The 13,816-nt window shown below is 41.2% G+C and overlaps 1 protein-coding gene across 4 annotated transcripts in view; it reads right to left on the bottom strand.

Moving 5' to 3' along the window:
• tbc1d1 (TBC1 (tre-2/USP6, BUB2, cdc16) domain family, member 1) overlaps positions 1 to 13,816 on the bottom strand; it is a 263,634-nt gene that overhangs the window by 169,787 nt on the left and 80,031 nt on the right. For all 4 annotated transcript variants that reach the window (XM_041184498.1, XM_041184507.1, XM_041184517.1 and 1 more), the window contains exon 2: positions 551 to 1,072. In XM_041184498.1, the coding sequence (XP_041040432.1) occupies positions 551 to 1,072 (522 nt within the window). The remainder of the gene's footprint in view (positions 1 to 550; positions 1,073 to 13,816) is intronic.

Below are 13,816 nucleotides of genomic sequence, written 5' to 3'. Positions count from 1 at the left end.
TCATCAGATATGGCTCAGCTGGTACCAACGCCCCCAGCACTTCAAACGGGACCAGTTGCCACACATATGGGACATGCCAGACAGGGGTGGCAGGACACTAATCCAACACCCTCCTCACCCCACCGACCCCCTCCCCAATTTTTCTAGCATCTGTTAGGCAGGTCCAGCCTTACAGCAGCCAGCCTGCCCTGTGCAGCCTGCCAACGTAACAGATCCCAGGATCAGGACATTCCTCCAATCTATGAAAAGGGATCTCAGAAATGCAACGAACTTTAGGAAATCCAGTGAACAGAAAATCAACAGAAACAAGGTCCCACTGGCAGGGCCCCCGAATTAGGATGTTCCCAGTTGAGGACAAGAAAAGGAGAAAGAAGAAAGGAGGAGGGATACAGCCAATCCTGGAATATTTGGCTCATTTGGTTTACTGTATGTACAACGGTCATTTTGAAAATAAATGATACAGGTCCCTTCGGTGTCCCTAATTTACAGGTTTCACTGTAGTTTAAGGTGAAGAGTTACAGCAGAACTGATCAAATCAACTAGACCTTACCGTAAACAGCATGGTCCTATTTGCTTTCATGTTTGTTGGCTGCACAATATTTGGTGCACTAACAGCACGTTTCCGGGCTTCTAGTAAACCACCACTCTTTGCTCCATCATAGTCTGAGCCGCTGCTCATGTCAAGTGAGCCACTTTTCCCCAGAATACTCTGTGACTGTGTAGCTGCATCCTGAATAGTCAGTTTAGGAACAGATTTGTTCCTCTTTTGCACTAATGGTGTTGGCAATTTGGAACTTAAGAACCATGAATTCTCAGTCTGTGGTCTTTCCGTTCGTTCCTGACCTACTCCTCCTTTTCTTCCGTCCTTGTCGTGTTCTTGGAGGTGGTTAAATTTTTCGATACATTCATCAATTAGTGCTGGAGGAGCTTTCTTGTGTGCCACTGTCACCTTCCCGACGAATAGGACCTCATACTTCTGAGCAAAGGAATCGTCATCATGCACGCGGATTTGCGTCTCTTCCTGCCGTACTGGCTTCCCAGCCTGACGGATAGTATTGATGATCTCAGGAACCTGAGGAACCAAGAGAGAAAGATTCAGAATTGCTACTTTAAAGCAAGATAAGAAGCTGACAAGTTACCATTGCAAGATCCAGATCTATGATCGACCAATGGCATAATCATTTAAAACCCTCTACGTGTCTCTATTTAACATTTGTCCAAATCTGGCTCTTCGAAAGCTTTCCTTCACTTTGTCAAATTCATGTTCACTGACTGCAACCATCTCCTTTTCACTCTGCATGTTACATTTCTCCAAAACACCCTCCCTGACCAGAATGGGTCCTGAAGCCTCTGCTGCTTCCTCGAGCAATGCCCCATACAGTCTCTATCAATCACCACACTCCTTCATTTAGCTAAATTTCATTTCACTTTCAATATTTTTTCTTTTAACTCCACTAATTTCTTCCAGCTAAAATATCTTTCTTTGTTTATAAGAACTCCATGTGTTGCCAAAGTGAATAACCTCAGACTTCCCCACATTTTGCTCCATCTGTCACCTTGTTGCCCACTCCCTTAATCTGTCTATATCTCTTTACAGCTTCTCTGCATCCTCCTGACAGTTTATATTCCCACCTAGCTTTGTAACATCAGCAAACCTAGATACATTACTTTCTGCCTCTTCGTTTAAATAGCTGAGACCCCAGCACTGACCCTTGTGGCACTCCACTATTCACTGCCAGCCAATCTGAAAATGTTGCTTATGCCCACTAACTGCTTTCTTTCCATTAACCAATCTTCTATCCATGCTAATATATTACCCCCAATTCTGTACAGTCTTATTGTGCCTTTTATTATTAACCTTTTGCATAGCATCTTATTGAATGCCTTTCAGAAATTCAAGTCTATTACATCTACTTGTTTCCCTTTCTCTACCCTCCCAGTTACATCCTCAAAAAACTCCAATAGGGACTGAACATACAGACTGTTCTTCAGTTTAGTCACTATAAATGGCACAACATCTCGAAAGTAGATTCAGTAACTATGTGTGAATAAAGGAGGAATTTTGTATTATGCATCCAGTCATAAAACATTGATGCATAAATTTGAGAAGAAAACCACTTCTTTTCCATTCCGTTCCAGATATGGCACTGTAGCATAAGTGCCAGTAAAAGCAATACACTATTGTTGTAATAACCCCCTCTATCCCAGCACACATGACTAGTGTATGTGCAATCTATGGGATACACTGAAGGAACTTACCCATGCTTACAACAAAGCACCTCACTCTCCTGTAATGTCTAGCATCATGAAAGTTAAAAGCAGCAATCTTATTGGAACGCCAACATCTGCCAGTCCCACATCATTCTGACTTGGACATATATTGCCATTCATTCATCATCAACATTGTGCAATTCCCCATCCAACACCATTCCAGAGGCACCACCACTACAATGAGGAGTGCAGCGGTCCAAGGAGAGGAGCCACCCGCCACCGTTGCAGGGATGTGGCAATAAATACAGCCTTACTAGCATGACCTACGTCCCAAGAACAATTTGTCTTTTAAAAAAGCAAGTTCCCTGGCCTTTCCATGCACCCACCCCTCTCCAACAACAAATTACAAGGTTTATTGCCTTTCTCAAATTTCAATTCACAATCTCTCGGCTGTTCTCCCGGTAATGTAACCACTACATTATTATACCTATTTGTGCACTTGAGACTGTTATTAAATCCTCTGCAGCAGACTTGGGGAAACGTCACTGTAGAACTATAGGATCATGTGTCAATGTATGTATGACTACATTTTATACCAGCTTCTCAAGCAGACAAAAATACAAATGATCCAAAGATCAGCTTTATTAAGAGGTGGAGGGCTGGGTTGGGCAATCTGTTGTTCAGCTGCATGAACAGGGAATAACAGCAGAGCAAGGAAGTCCAATAATGCAAGTACACATCATAAGTCATCTGTCTTTTGTTGCTTATTGATTGAGACACATTATTGAATGATCGGCAGGAGAGATCTTATGCATGGTTGCTTTGATGCTGTCACCAGTGGTCCAAATGTAACCCAATATAAATAGGAAGAATTCAGAACATCAGAAAGCTGCAGTGCATTGCCAATAGGAAATGGTATTAGCTCAAGAAGTTAAGTACTGAGGACTTGATTCCTTACTTTAGGCCACAAACGTATTTCACTGTAACACACCTTAAGATTCCTTGCCCTGGAGAATTTCAATGGAACAACACTACAGAGGGCACTGTGGCCCTATTAATGTGGTGGCAGGGTAGTTTCAATTTTAACACTGCATTTTTAGCTGCTGTGAAACCAAATTACTACACATGCCACTTTATGGGACGCAAAAATCTAACTGTAGACTAAACTTGCCCTGTTTACTGATTAAGGAATTGGGAGACAAAATAAAGTTCCTAAGGTTCCAGATCTGATTTTTAGGGCTGGAGCACAACCTAAAATGCCCACCTGATTCACACAATGGTATTTTTGCTATGAATAGAACACCTCCCCTCTCAACAGTCTACAAGTCTTGCTGGGATCATGTTCCAGGTTGATGGCTGCTCTCCAAATTGTAATGGAACTGTTTGTTCTTCACATGAAAGCACGGGAAAATTAGTGAATTTGGGGGGGGGGGGGGGGGGGGGGGGGGGGGGGAACCACAGCTACACCAGAAGCCATCACCCAATGTCCACACACACACATTTTGAGCAGGAGTCACTGACAAGGAATTAGGATGCAGAACCCTATTCTATTTCTCCCTTGCTGACCCAGGATATTGAAGCCAATTACAATTTCCCTTGTATTACCCAAAGTAAGATTAGCCAACTCAGCAGAGGCCAGGAATTAAACTTGGTTTTTTTCTGATTTACATGGATTGATTCTACACTGCTAAGTTCATTTTCCCATTAGGTCGTTAAGAGAGCACAGGAATCTATCTCAAAAGTGAACCATTATTCTGTTGGTAACACACACACTCAGGGGCAGGCATTTTTATTTTTTGTTCAGCATTCTGTGGACAATTGACACATATTGCATGCTACAGACAGGAAAATAACACAGCAGGGAATTGTAATACCAAACAACAAGAGAAAGGGGCTCATTCTTCACGACTGGCTAAACTCCAGGTTTGCAGGTCATAACCATGAGAAAGTGCAATTCAGGAGTTAAATTTTGGTCTAATGTCAAACACCCTTCCATCCAGGCTTTAAGCAAAGTCCCACTTGCTGAAAGCTGCCAGCCAATCAGAGACTGACAGCGCTTGTGTACTCAGCAACACCAGAGAAGAGGAGGAGTCACAGAATCACAGAATGGTTACGGTGTAGAAGGAGGCGATTCAGCCCATCGTGTCTGCACTGGCTCTCTGAGCATTTTAACTTAGTGCCAATCTCCTGCCTTTTCCCCCTAACCCTGCATATTGTTTCTATTTAAATAATCATCTGGTGCCCTCTTGAATGCCTCAATTAAACCTGCCTCCACATACTTCCAGACAGTGCATCACAGAGCTGCTCGCGATGAACTTCGACAAAAAAATACTGCATCTCTCCAGACCCTTCTTTGCAAAGATACATTCCAGAAGGTGGTGAACAGTGCTCTCTTCCCCACCTCAAGGGCAAGATGCAGAGGGGGCTGGACTCCAGGCATGTAAGAAGGATCTTGGTGCATCTTTGAAAGTTCTGGCGATGAGGCATTCTGCGAAAAGACAGTCTACTCAGAGAACCATACAACAGGATCTACTATCTCCTCCCACAGAGCCTTGAAGACGTTACGTGCTGCAAAAGGTGTTTTCTGCATAAACTTTTCCATGAGTGTTCCACGGCAACGTGACCAGACACATCCTTCACAACACCGCAGACATGTAGAACCTCAGCACTTAATGACATTTGGTGTTTGCATATTGAGGGTCTATGCACAGCTTGATGCAGCCGCACACTGAGCTTCTGCCATGTCAAAGCATTATTACAGTAACACTACCGCAATGGGTTGCAAAGACTGGCATGTAACAGTGGAATGTAGCACTCCACCTTCTGGTAAACCTGTCTCTACCATTTTAAAATGGAGTTACAGGCTGGAGCCCAGTGAACCCAAGTATGACTTTCAACCTGCCCTAGGGGCTCGGACATCATAATAATTGATATGAGGCATGATGATGCTCAAATTCTTAAAAGACACTGCTCAGCTGCCATAAAATAGGTCCATGGCTTTGCCCACTCTGTTCACATTGGCCTACTTATGGCATTAATTTTTCTCATAAACACACAGATATCTCTGCATAAAAAATGTGCTCAGAAAATACTCTTTGACAGGGTGCCAACGTTCTATTGGTTTGGAATTTCTCAGATTAACTGTAGTGACTGTCCCTCTTGAACATATGAGAGAGTTAAAGCTGATCTCTGCTTGCTAATCAAATGCTGCTGTCTCCAACTGTGATTGCTCTATTTAAATAGCTGTGTGATTGATGCAAGAAGACACACTGCATTTAAAGTCTCCTGTGTAGTGACCACCGACAAAATGAAGAAATCCGGGTCCAAATGGCCAGCTGATGCACCAGTGATCTTAATTAACTTCTGATGGTTGCAAGACCACAGCTCAGAAGTAACATGATAACAAACACAGGAAATTAAAATACTATACTCAATGGCAGAACATAGAAAATAATTTTACTTCATGACAAAAGTTACCAATTCCCCATGCTACTGTTGCACCAAAGGGTGCCGATGAAAGTATACCACTTGTACCTGCCCTCCATTTACCGATAATGCTATTGCAACCTTTTGCAGAGACTGGTTAGTGACCTCTGCTATGGTTACTGCCAACATGCCGGATAGCCAAACACCAAGTAAAAGTACTAATGAATCACAAAATTCATGGGATGGTATGGGGAGAATAGATTCAGCTCCCTTATATCAACTGCAGCAATTCCACTCTTTCTCAGCCCCCTCCTGCCTTAGATATAAAGAAAAATCATCTGGATTATTATTCTGGTCAGTTTTTCTATCCTCAAGTCTCTGACTCCTTGTAGGCTACAATTCTATGAGTACCCTTGACTAGCTAACTGAAGCCGCTAATTTTATATGCAAACATATCAGCATATCAAAAGATTCCTGTAGTTGCAAATTCTAATATTCATCTGCAGTTCACACAACAGCAATTCCAACAGACATAGTGGTCAGAAATGAGAATCATGGTGATTTCCCATCATCCTGGCCAGAGGCATTAGGACCAGCACCCCAACTAATATCTCAGAGGAGACTTTGCTCTGGTCAAGAAAAAAAAAAGGGATCTTCCTATTCTGGAAGGTTTGGCTACTAATTGGATAAAGCTACTAGTGGACTTCACAAATGGATGTTAAGATGAAACAAAAAAATCATTTGTATTACCTACATTATCATATTTCATTTAGTGCTGAGGCCACATTCTCCTTCTCCACCATCATCTCTTCCCTAATGGTTAACTTTAAGGCTTCGAAAAAATGCTAAATGAAGTTTTCCCATCTACCTCATGAACATAAGGAGTTTTGATTGTTTTTTGTTTAATTCATAATTAATTTAATGAGTACTAATTAACAGTGCCAATCAGAATTTTTGTTCTATTGATGTGAATTTTTCAAGTTTGACAACAAGAGACCACAATAGACAAAAAAACACCTTCCAATTATGTTACTATCATGTCATATTTGACAGTTTTGGATAGGGTTTGCTTTCTGATTTTGTTTCAAATCTCCAACAAAGTCTATCTCCATCCATATAATAGTTCTTCTATCACTGAAACCCTTATACATGGCAGTCACCGAAGTTTAACTACTCCAATCCTCTTTGCTGGCTCCTGTCCTCCTTCCAAAGTGTCCAGAACATGGTCATCCAAAATTGTTCTCATTCACTCACCATGCTCCCCGTTGCAGGTCTCCATGAACTCCCTGTTCCATAATGCAAATTTAAAATCATTTTCCTCATATACAATTGCATTCAGAGTCTCATCCCGCCTATCTTGGCCGACTCCTTCAGTATTATATCTCCTTCCAATCGCTTCTTGCATTTGATTCTAGTCTTCTGTGTATCCTCCTTCCTCACCTTCATTTGCGTCTGAACCTTCAGCAACATTAGCCCAACTCTCTGGAGCTCCCCAAGTCCATCTACTCCTCCTTTCCTATTTCTCTCACTGCTTCAAAGCTTATTTTGTCAGTCAAGCTTTCCATCAATCCTCTTAAACCCTTCTTTCCTGGCTTGCCACCCATTTTCGCTGTTTATTTGTGAAATTCAGATTTGGTAATTGCTTTTCAATAATAGTTAGGATTACTTTGTCAATTCAGCATTTTAATGAGAACATGGCCACAATTGACACTAATTAGTGTTGTTAAGCACTTGGCAGTTCTCTACTTGGCTACTTTAAAGCCTAGATACCAATAATTAAAAGATACAGCCCACTTTAAAAGACTTTATTGTTGCCTATTACCATCGTTCTTTAAAGCAGGCTATTTAACTGAAACCTCTGTGGTGTATATGATGATGTACTTCAGCTTCAGGATGACTCATCGTTTTGCACCCAACCTCCACTTGCCGCTGTTTACTTTTGCCAATATTTCAAGATCAAAACAATGACATCACATTGAAGAGGAGAAAAAAAAAATCACTGTACGCATGTCCTTTACAAGTGTTAAATGACATGTCAAGCTCCTTTCAAATTCTTTACTTAATCTCCAAAAGGTTGAAAGCAAACATTTATCCCTCGATTTTAAAAGCTTTGCTCCAACCAAGGTTACATACAAACATATCAAACTGTGTTGCACCAAACTACCCAGGGATGGTGAGGTCATTTGTGGAACCTCCACTGTGATACCACCCAGATGGACAGCACTGTATCTAGACTTCCCTAATGCATATTGTTTGCATGAACCAGGACAATTGTTTTGTGTGGTGAACATTCAGTGTTGACTGGTTTCACATGATGGCAAGGACATGAGAAGGCAGCAAAAAACCACAAGCTTGCCAATCCTTCTGTACGCGATTAGCAAATCTAGGGTCCAAGAAGAAAAAGCTATTTCAGCCAGCTCCTGCCTGAAACAGCCCAAAGTGTTTCAACTGCACTTAAATGATGTAAAAGTTACTTTATAAAATGTTCTGATCATTTTCCAGGACCAATACTGCTCCTATCGCTGGTTTGAAGGGCACCAGGAGAAATTGAGAATAGAATTTGCCAGATGTACCTCAAGTTCAAGTGATTTTGAATTGCTTGGCCAGCTTGATAATTTATTATTTGTCATTGAAGCATTGAAGGAACACCGAGTGGGCTTTGGAGATTTTGTTGTTAAAGAAACAGCCACCGCTGGTATAAAAAAAAATTCTGTACACTGTTGCACACAACTTGCTATCACTATTGAGTGATTACTGAATCGGAGGACATGCTCTTTCCTGACATTCAGGCGCAATATTTAAAATAGCTGAACCCCAAAATATGATTCGGTTTAAGAGACTTCAAGTCAGCGATAAGGGTGAAAGGTAAAGCAATTAGGCCATAGGAAAACTGACCCAACATTCTGCCAGAGTGAAGACAAACACTTTGGCTTTTTTAAAAATATTCATTTGAGGACATCTTCTCAAGGTGAACAGGCAGATTTTGTTTAGAGCTTCCTTCCTGTTGTCTTGTACTTTGGAAATTCTCAGCCAGGTTAGTTGCATTTAGGGAACCTTGCTATAATATTATTAGAATTAAGCTCAAACATGCAAATGTTCCTTGTAAACATGGCAGGCCATATATCAAGTTCCAGTAAAGCTTTTCAGCATCGTGGAGACACTGTTCAAAGTATAAATAGGATATTCCTGTACAACTTCCCTATGTAGGTTAACCTTGATCTAATTGACAAAATAACTGCAGCCAGTTAAACAAAATTAGATGTGTTCAATATTCATGACCAAAAATGAAGAAACCAACAATTATGTAAGATCTCTAAAATGTGGGTTAGATATAAATCATGAGGTTAATGCAGCCTAGCTAAGTGAAACACAAAGGCTTCAAAATAAACTTGGGCTGTCTCAAATGAATCCTCATCACAAAGATGCTCAGTGTGTGTTATAAATTGGCTATGCAGCTTAGTGGCAGCATGTTCAACAAAGGCAAACTGAAATTCTAACAGACAGATGGTGTTCTCCAAGGGGATAGTGGTGGTGTCCAGGTATATTTTTGGAACAGTGAAGCTTTACCCAGCATATACCTCTGTCACTATCTGACAAAAGAAATGCTCAACACCACCGAGTTGGGAAGTTTTGAATTCAAGTCTTAATATAAGATTACCACATATGCTAGATTGACCAATGTAGTACTGAGGGTGCGCTGCCTTGTCGGATGCACTCTTTTAGATGAGACACTAATCGGAGGCCCCATCACATCCTTCAGGTGGATATAAAAGATCCTGTGACGGTTTTCAAAAGAGTCGGAGAGTCCTCCTAGTGTCCTGGCCAACATTCATCCTCCAGCTACCATCACCACAAGAGATTATCTGGTCACTTGGGGCTTGGAGTTAACCACTCATCCAAAACAGCAGCATTCCCTCAGTACTGCTTGGATGTGCTCAAGTCAGACCTAAATCATGACTTTCTGATTCAGAGGCAAGAGTGTTATCGCCAAGACAGAGCTGACACTATTGTACCGTCCTAGTATTAATGCAGCAGGAAAGCTTGACATTCAAATAAAAGAACTGGTTCCTGGAATCAGGAACTAGTTTGAACATTTAGGAAGTGGAATCCCTTTGTGTTAATCAAAAGAAGGTTAGCAATTGGGACATGTGGTAAATATTGGTGTTAATTGTTTATGAATCATATTTAATTACATGCAGGTGGAGGGCATTAATTGTGGTTTCACTTCAGCTGATATAAAAAGACACTCGCTGAAAGCGAACGGGGGAGGGGTGGAAGGGCGCTGAGTTAGGAGGTTTTTGCTTGTAATGTTACATTCTGTAAATAAACTTTAGACTGAGCAAAGAATGGCTCCAGTACTATCCTTCCCCTATTGGCATTATTGAATCTTACAATCAACACCGAACACATTGGAAAATCTTCTATTCATTAGAAACTGGCTGCATATTTGTTTATTTGTTTCCAAAGCTTGGTCAAGTCAGTGGCCCTAACTGCCAGGACATGAGGTGACTCACCTTAAGTTAGTATGGCCCAACTGGCAGGGCAGAAGTAACCCAGTCACATGTTGGAATATGGCCATGGAATAAAACCTGAAGGCTCCACGATTGCAACGATTGCAAGCATCATCCAAGCTGCAGACCTGGGCATTAATTCCAGTTACAACAGAAATTCTGCAGCACTCCAGAGCTGAAGGACTGAATGAAAGCTTCCTACTTGATAACTCCAGAGATAGATTCAGGAAAACACATCTGGGTCTCCGCACACTGTTGGCAGGATATCGGCAGGAGGTCTGCCCCTTCAACGGTGCTATCTTTCAAGACATTCTTCCTCTGAAACTATCTGCTTCTTTCTCCTCTTCCTCCAAGATACATGCCCGGATTTTGCAGCAGTAATAACAGAAAAACTGTCAATCTTCGCTGTCATTACTCCTCAAAAACAGAAAGCACTTTCTGGAGTTGCTGTCAGTGAATCTATGTATATTATATGCTGTTCAAGTCCCCCTCATCTACCATCGATAAGAAATCACTGATCTGATGAGAACTTCCACTTTTACACTAAAACTCCTGAAAAAGTTATGCCTTGTTAATGAGGTATAACTGGGTTTTTAAATAGTATGCAAGGTCATCACTGCTACTGAAGAACCTCTGACCCTGGAAAACTAAATCTTATATTTGTAAGATATCGGATTGTTCCAATCTCATAAAAATTCCAAGTTCAATATAAATTTTTAAGGAGTTTCTTTATTTCTAATGTAGCCCAGTCATTTACTCTGCTCTGTGTATAATTTTTTTTTTAAAGTGCGGAATAGTCAGTGGTTTTGACTTTGTGGATTGCTGTCTGCGAGAATACTCCAATGCTGCCTATCCTGCTTGGTGATATAATTGTTGCTGTATGCTGGAGATCCCCTTGCTTGATTGCCACCAAATTCAAATTGACAACAAGGAAGGGGAAATCCACACACCAAAGATTGCTAGAATTTTGGGAGGCAGCTGACCACAAAATCCAGACTGTATGAAAAAAATGGGATCCTCATTTTGCAGCCTTTTAACAATTTGCTCCACATGCACGCTACAGAAAGGTAAAGTTCATAATATCAAGGTTAATTTGGGATGCATTATAAAATGGAGCAGTAGCCTCCATCCATCATTAAACTCTCCCCAGTCCTGTTTCTTAGTTGAACTTTACAGCAGTTGTTTCTTTGCAAACACAATGATCTTTTCATCTGGCACACTGAACTTTGGAGTAAGGAGGTGATATTGGTCATTTCTCCTGATTTTTAAAAAGCAAATAAACCACTAAAAGATTTGAAGCTAAAATGTCCCATAGTTGGGCCAAAGTATGCAGTTGACAATACAGCTGTTTACATTGTAGATTCAATGTTCATATTAGATATAACCTTCTGCGCCAACCACCCACGCATGTCCATTAACCAGATAAACTGAAATTCAAGTTCAAGAATTAAGCAGTCTAAAAAAAAAACCATAAATCACAATTGATCTTTGAAATCGTTGAAGTCTCAAAAAATCCTCCCCAAAATGGGAGACGACTTATACACCGAGTATGGGTATAGGTAAAAACAAAAAACTGCGGATGCTGGAAAACAGAAACAGAATTACCTGGAAAAACTCAGCAGGTCTGGCAGCATCGGCGGAGAAGAACAAAGTTGACGTTTCGAGTCCTCATGACCCTTCAACAGAACTAAGTAAAAATAGGAGAGGGATGAAATATAAGCTGGTTTAAGGTGAGGAGGTGGGGGGAGAGAAGTGGCGGGGGTGGGGGGGGGGAGGGGGTGGTTGTAGGGACAAGCAAACAGTGATAGGAGCAGATAATGTGAACAAGGCAAAAGAGAGATACAGAAATCCTGTTGGAGAGAAGAGCAATACTTCTTCAAGGTAGGCATTTCTTGAAGAGAAGTGGCAGTCAATTAAACACAGAGATAAAAACAAAAAAACTACGGATGCTGGAAATCCAAAACAAAAACAGAATTACCTGGAAAAACTCAGCAGGTCTGGCAGCATCAGCGGAGAAGAACAAAGTTGACGTTTCGAGTCCTCATGACCCTTCAACAGAACTAAGTAAAAATAGGAGAGGGGTGAAATATAAGCTGGTTTAAGGTGGGGGGAGTGGGGGGGAGAGAAGTGGTGGAAGGGGGGGTGGTGGTGGTTGGGTGGTTGGATGATAGGAGCAGATAATGTGAACAAGGCAAAGGGTGTAGCTGGTTGCCACTTTGAAATGTGAAAAAAAAATAACGCCAGAGAGTCAAATCAATGTGACAGGTATTACTGAATGAAATATGTCTATAAGAATACCTGTAACGGTAATCAAAAGTTGATTTAACCTAAAATAAATGCTTTGCATTTCTGGTGACAATGTAACCATTCTTAATGATTTTCAAGAGCCCATTCCGATACACACTTCTCAGCTTGGCCTAAATAGCCAAGTGGTTATGGAACTGGGTTTGTAAGCCCAAGATCAAGAGTTCAAATCTCACAATGGCAAACTATGAAACAATGTAACTTCATCTGAAAAACAGATGGAAACGGGTTTGTACTCGAAAGAGTTACACGCTTCTCAAGATCAGGCCAGTGGCTGCTCCCTGTTCTCATGGTGCATTTAGTCTTGGGCATCTCCTTCAGGGCAGATTCTTTCTTCTTCCATTCTCGCATCAGACTTTCCACTATCACCAAATTCCCTCACTGCAGCACAGTTATATAACAAATCAGCAAATGTTACAACTTTTAGCTTGAAATCTTTTTTGCCAGGGGACCCATTTCTGTTAGTCATTCACCATGCACAGTCTTCTCTGTGTAGGCATATCTTTAACTATTGCACATCTTGGCAACATGGTTCATATCACCTGGTCGATCCTATGCACCAACTTATAAAGGTGGGTAAAGCATACATTTCTGAGATGAAAAATTAAGGCTGACTCCTAAGGACAGTACAAGATATCTTAGCAGGTGGGTGGAAGGGGTGGGGATGGGGGAGGGGGAGGGTTGACTTATAGGCTGAGTATAGGCCTAAACATTAACTTTGGAGCCAAAAAATAGGGTTGTCTTATATGCCAGGTAGACTTATACATCATGATCTATGGTAAAATCTGTAATGTTTATCTGGAGGTACAACTTTTAACAAAAGTTAGTTATATTTTCTTAATGTCGCAATGGTTATAAAACACCATGCTACTATCAAGGTTAACTATTAAATCTCTTACCTCAAAATTCATTTTTCACTTGTGGCTGTCAAAAAAAAAAATTAGCCCCATTATGACAAAAAGAAGCTAGGCCAGCCTTTGAACTGCATGTCGTAGCCAAGATGAATTTTATACTCTGAACAGGCCCTGGCTCCCAGAAAATGCTCTCTTCCCCAAAAATAGGTTTCACACAGTGACAAATGTGGAGAGAGAGAGAACAATTTTCGCTTCAAATTTCATGCCATCCTTCTGCTTTACACCATCACAATCACGACCTCCGCCCTCATCCCCCAAGCTGCAACTTTCAACAATGTTGGAATACATGCACACTTCCCAATCCGCCCACTGTATACACAAGCTTTCTTTCTCTTCTGAAGAGAAGAACTCTCTTGCTGCATTTTGAATTGCTACTGACCCCAGTTATGTCAGGTACCAGCTCTCTGGTACTTCACTCAGGTAGCCATTGATTAGCAAGCCTTGTCAATC

This window comes from Carcharodon carcharias, chromosome 1 (genome assembly GCF_017639515.1).
Source record: "Carcharodon carcharias isolate sCarCar2 chromosome 1, sCarCar2.pri, whole genome shotgun sequence".
Taxonomy (NCBI): Eukaryota; Metazoa; Chordata; class Chondrichthyes; order Lamniformes; family Lamnidae; genus Carcharodon; species Carcharodon carcharias.
Note: the sequence above shows the minus strand (reverse complement) of the source record. Positions and strands in the feature narration are given on the sequence as shown.